Below are 6,000 nucleotides of genomic sequence, written 5' to 3' on the forward strand. Positions count from 1 at the left end.
TCAGAATCAGCAATAGGCCAGAATTGAAATGGATGCTTATCCAATAGTTAGTATTTTGTGAAGTGGGAGCCATGTGTAAAATAAATTAAAACATTAACCGGCTTGTTCAAGAAAAGTTGTCATGCTGTGTAGCTTTCTATTGTTGTTGTTAACAAGAAAAAGGTTTCCTCTGTGCATGAGTCTGAGTGATTGTGTTAAATGCCATGAAAATACTAAACTTGATACAACTTGTATGCAGGCATTGTCTCTAGCTGCACCATAGGTTCTTTACAACCCAGAAAGTTCTTCAGTTTTTAAGCTAACTTGCATTTTGTAATTCATACCATTTAACCTTTGGCGCCAGGAGATGTTTTGTTTTTCTCTTCGTTTTAATGAGATAGGATAACTGAGAGCTTGAGGCAGTGGCCTGCATGATGACTTTTGATTCCGTTTTTTGTATGTGTTGTGTGTTTTTTTTGCTATTTTGTAGCTTTCGCGCTCTAGTTCAATGAGTTCATTATCACGTGAAGTAAGCCAGCATTTTAACCAGGTACATTTGGCTGGCTGTTCTCACTTACATTGGCTATCCTTATTTTACTTCTCCTTCCTCCCCTCTCCATTTTTTTCCCTTTCACATTTACTCAGTAGTTTCTCTAATACCACCTCAGTTCATCTTCTCCCACCTGTATTGTATGGAACTAACACAACAACATGAAGATGAAGTGCTCCTTCTATGAAGGACTGCCTACTTGTCAATATTTCAGAGATGAAAATAGGACACATGGAGTCAGGCAACTTCAGAATGTGGTCAAGGTGGCCAAAGTTACTAACAGGGAAGAAGAGACAAGCTAGGAGATACTGCAGCAGGTTGCTTTTGCCTGAGCCAAGGGCAAAACTGTGTCCCTTCCTCTCCTCTTTCCCCTGCTGAGTTTATTTTGGTGCCAAGTACTTCATTTTAGTCACAACAAAAATCCACCAAACAGTGATATCTTTATCGGGCCAACCAAAATGCACATTAAACATGTTGAAAGTTTTAGATGCTTCACTGGCTTCTTCATCAGGCAAAGTGTTACAAACCAAACAGGAAAAAAAGTTGAACATAGGCCTGCATTTTGATGTTTCTCTTCTTACTTAAGATGGTATGGAGGGGCAAATCTTGCAGGCTGGCACCTCCTGCTTTTGGCCATGTGTGGTAACTGGGAGATTCTCAAAGTCCAGGAAGTTTAACTTTAGTTTTCCGCAGTTTGAAGTAAGATGAAGGATAAGGGGAGAAAGTGGGAAGAGGGAGAAACCTGAGACATTTAAAAAGCAGCTGAGAAAGTGGGATAACAGAGAAATAATTCAGATTGACCCTGCCAAATTGGGCCATTTGGAGGGTATGGTTCTGCGATGCTCAGTTCTGCAGCGCTAGATTATGCCTCAAAGACATAGCTGGGACTCTTTCGTTTTAAATTGGGTGCCAGATAAATACAGTGGCGTTAGATGGAGCAAAAAGGCTGTCTGGTTGAATTCAGTTTAGGGCACAGTATGTCCGTGACAGGAATGAGTGTATAGGGAGAGTAAATGCCATAAGCCCACCAGACGTGCTGCATACTCCAGTGGAAAGGGAAGTGATAAGGTTTTCTGCCAAGAAAGGCAAAAATCTTCTTCCATTTTCAAATATTGTGATTATGTATATTTATTTGAAGCTCACCCCCTTTCTGGGGCATCTTGAAGGCCTGTTATGGACCTTCTTTCCTGTAGCTTCCCTGTTATGAAATATCCTCACCTGAGAGGTCCAATAGCCATATATTTTTAGTCTTTTAAATTATTTGCATTGTTAGCTATTGTCTTAAATTGATGTTATTGTACACCACTGTGAGATCCTCAGATATAGGGCAAGAGATAGACAAGACAGTTGTGCCAGCAGTTGTGCTTTCTCAGAAATCGCGTAAGCACTGTCCTTACTGCAACCAGTTATGCTGCAAAGCCATACCTCATAGCCCCTGTCTCTCTTACACACACTTTTGATTTGGTGGATGGGGAATGCTGGATCCTTGCATAATGTGTGAACCAAAAGCCATGTTGTGCAACTTGTCTCCAGTGTAACAATGCTAGCATATGTCTGCACCATGCTAGACATGTATGGCATCTTGGTCTCCGTCCTGAAAACAGTAAAAATACATTCGTCTTTCTCCCAGCCCTTGTAAGAAGGAATCATGTGCTTCATCTTTACATAACTTTCACCTTACAAGGGGCTTCCTTAATACACTGAAGCCCAGCAAACAGGTTCTCCAGCAAGGCATGAGGCTTACTAACCCAGGCAATGAGTGATCCTTTTTGGGCAGCTGGCACAGATAACCCGTTTTGCTCTTTTTCTCGCATGCCAAAGGGGCTTCTTCCCCCGTTCCTGCCCCACCTGCCTGCCCCAATCAAGCTTATTCAGGTTTATGCATGTGCCTTTGTTTTGTAACCTGCATTGCGGCTGCTGTCGTCGATGGTAATGCGGGAACTTCCCAAAGTGTTGGAGACACATGGACTTTCTTTTCCCCTTTTTGTTTTTTGCATCCGTGTGTGATAGTCTGCTGCTCTGCACTTACCTGGGACACCAGTGTTGTTGTGCTTTTATCAGATATACAAAATGAGCTTGATAAGCAGCATCTCTTTCTTTGTATCTCACTCATGGAAATTTCTCTCCATTTTTAGGCTCCTGTGGGAGGACCCCCAACAGGCACAGTCCAGTTTTACAACCCCTCCCAGTTTGCACAGGTAATGGGATTTATCCCTGTAATTTCCCTAGAGATCCTCCTTTTTACCTCTCTGTTACGTATGGGAGGACACAGTGCTTCAAGAATGGCACCCAATAATGTATTTATTGAGCTCCTCAGAGTGGTAGCTCATGGACCAGTGCTGGTCCATGAGACAGCCATTGATGCTGGTCCTTGGTGAATTTCCATGAAAGATAGAAATAGTCATAGCCAATGGACACAAATATGGTATTGGTCCCTGGCACACTGTGGCAAAAGAATTACCAGTCTCTCCCATCTTGGGAGGCACTACTCTAAATCTCACCTCACCCATGAACTTGCTGGGAATGTTCTTTTTATATACCATGCCTCTCATTGTTGGGAATTTGAGTTGGCACAGAATTTCAGAAATTCTGCTTTTTGAGTTTGTTACATATTAAATCTCTAGCCATATAGAAATATTTTGCTCCACTAACAGCAAAAGTAGGATAATCTTAGGCTCTGGTGCTGAATCCAATCCTGTTTGGGGCTAAATCCAGCCTCTGGGATTCCCCAGTTAGCTATGACTGTTTTCTCATGTTACAGCCATTTATTGGTTTCCCAGCTTTGTACAGGTTTCTTTGCCGTCCTAAAAGGTTGAAAATAGACTCAATTACTGTCAATGGCAGCTTTTAAATTAAGCTGTATCAAGGTTTTTGGTCATAATCCTTTTGCCTTAGGTCCTGCTCAGCACAGGAATGTGACCCCTGACAACTTCTCAGGAATTGAATTGAGCCCTTTGTCTGATAAAGGTTCCTTGTCCTTGTTTTTATGATGTTAGGATGTTTGTTTAGGATGCGGGGATTGTTTTGGGTTCCTTTTGCATTGGTTAAAAAACTGGATTCAAACATGTTGTGTTTTGTTTTTCAGTCTGCTGCAGGTCCAGGAACCGCAAGACCCAGCAGAATTGGATTGAGAAAATACCCCACCTTAAAATAGCATCCAGCCACCTTATTATCTGAGCTTTTATATATGGATTTACAAAGACTTACTCAAGATCCCATGGTGCACAGGACCCATCCTCTCCCACACCGGAGAGGGGCATCAGTTTGCATAGGTTTTCTTCTGAGGCTCTGGCCTACATAGATTACCAAGGGCACCCCATTTTGTAAAAGCTGGCTGCAGAGTTTCGTAACTTTGGGGAAAACTGGAGAGGGATGAACCACCAGGAGTGAAATGACTTCCGTTCTTTCCTGGAATCTTAACAGGAAAAAAGGGGCTGTTTTTCCCCCTTTAGCTGACTTGACTACACTTTGGATACTCTTCAGTGGTTTGTGTAAGAAAGGGGTCTTTCCCAATATTTAGGGAATCCATGTCACCTTTTAACATTACAGTTTGTGGCCTTACAGGGATTGGGGCACAGTTTTTATGCATATAAACCATCAGCTGGCTTGACTGCTTATCTGAAGCATTAGGACATTGGCCGGGATTGTCTTCATATGTGAAGTCTCCCATTCCCCCAAGAATCGCTTGGGGAGGGAAACATAGCTCATCCAAATAAACCGACATATAATGAAAGGAAGGGAGGGGGGGGGGGAGAAACAAAACTGTGATTTGTAATCTAAGACTTAATTGGAAGTGGATTTTCTTTCGTATGTACGTAGTCTGTGTTTAGGGTCCCTGTAAAGCAAAACTGTATAGTTGAAAACAGAAGCTCTTTGTATAGTAGGCGGTGCTGTTCTGATGATTCTTCTGGAAGTGCAATATGGCTCCTTTTCTTAGACCCTGTCAAGCGCTTGATTTTAACAGCTCAAAGGGGCTTTGTGTTTGCTTTTCTTTAAAATGTAGTGTGGAAATCTGTTTCCACTCTCCCATCTTGAAGCTTCCTCCGTCGTCCAAACGGCTGAGGTCTTAAATATCTAACCGCCTCACCGTTAATTAAATTAAAGTAGATTTGGAGTCAGCAAGCCTTTCCTGTGGTGCGCGTGAAATTGTTTTTCGGTTTGGTTCAGGGAATTCCAGGAGTCTTTGAAGGAGACGATCATGGTCACATCCACTTTAAGCCTGGAGATGAACTAATTTATGTCTTGGGGTACAGTTTGCTGAGGCAAAGCCAGTTCAGTCCATGGCCACCAGTGTAGCTTATGGCTATTAAAAACATGTTAATGTGGATTTATTAATGTTGCCCATTTGTGGAGTCGTCCATGCATCTGAGATCTGGAAAGCCTTAAAACTTAACACTACTACCAAGGGATTTTATTCAGGAGGAATTGTTCTCCATTGACAGTCAGGAGCCTGGACTTGTCCTGACCGACGTGACGGTTTCTTTTATCACCAAACCCTTTCGGATAGCTTGGTGTCTTTCCCTTTACACAGAGCTGTGTCTCCGAATCTCCCTTCTCTCCGTATAGACTGCCAAAACCTCTCTCGGTTCAAGAAGGTTTCCTCACCCCCAAGAGCCACTCTCTCTGTCCTAAATGTTAGAATCGACACTGTACATTCTTAAATAAAATATTTTGCGCTCTGGAGCACTTTTTCACATTTTACTTGGCTTGTGGTTATTGGGGGAGCCAGGGGTTTGTGGAAGAAGGCGGCAACGTTTCTGTAGGTTCTGGGTTCTCAAAACCTTTATTCCAAATAGGGTTGCCATAATTCTCTGCTAAAAACCGGGACAAAATGTAGGACAAAACTGAGACCAAAATAAAGGACATTTAAGAAAAATGGAGGACCTTAAATGTGAAAAACCGGTGATGGTTTTTGAGGGCCATGCCTCTGTTGAGAGCTAAGGAAGACTTATATTTTGAGCTTAGAAAAGTTACTTTTGTTTTTTAAAAATGTTTTTTTTAATTATTTTTATTGAATCTTAAAATAACAACAGAGAGAAAAATAGTTTGCAGTACTATGATTTTGGGTACAGGCCAAACATATACTCTTCCCATAGTATACAAAGCAATAAGTATTTACTTGCTTATGTACACAAACATTAGACCTACAAATTCCCAAAGAAGAAGAAGAAAAATATTTTTTAATCATTAACTACTGCTATTATTATTATTATTATTATTATTATTATTATTATTATTATTATTATTATTATTTGGGGGCTATGTGTCCATGCTGAGCGCTGGGGAGGGAGTTACACTTGGGACCACAACTCCCATTATCCCTTGATAGTGGATGTGGGTTTGGGAAGTTGTGCCAAAAAAACCCCAAAAAGTGAGGGGGGAGTCCTTTTGTAACTTTATATTTCAGCCATGAAAACCCAGTCACACTCTCTCAGCCTCAGAGGAGAACAATGGCAAACCTCCCTCTGAAG

General features: G+C 41.6%; 1 protein-coding gene across 5 annotated transcripts in view; it reads left to right on the forward strand.

The window, feature by feature from the left end:
* The window catches only part of SEC16A (SEC16 homolog A, endoplasmic reticulum export factor), a 37,415-nt gene extending 32,185 nt beyond the window's left edge, over window positions 1-5,230 (forward strand). For 3 of the 5 annotated variants that reach the window (XM_089535117.1, XM_089535119.1, XM_089535118.1), the window contains 3 exons: window positions 470-529; window positions 2,665-2,727; window positions 3,615-5,230. In XM_089535117.1, the coding sequence (XP_089391243.1) occupies window positions 470-529; window positions 2,665-2,727; window positions 3,615-3,683 (192 nt within the window). In that variant the 3' untranslated portion in view covers window positions 3,684-5,230. The remainder of the gene's footprint in view (window positions 1-469; window positions 530-2,664; window positions 2,728-3,614) is intronic. The other 2 variants (XM_089535120.1, XM_089535121.1) reach the window with 1 other exon arrangement.
* The last annotated feature ends 770 nt before the right edge of the window (window positions 5,231-6,000 follow it).

This window comes from Sceloporus occidentalis, unplaced genomic scaffold, assembly GCF_023333645.1.
Source record: "Sceloporus occidentalis isolate IW3139 unplaced genomic scaffold, rSceOcc1.0.p SCAF_8, whole genome shotgun sequence".
In the NCBI taxonomy this organism is placed as follows: Eukaryota; Metazoa; Chordata; class Lepidosauria; order Squamata; family Phrynosomatidae; genus Sceloporus; species Sceloporus occidentalis.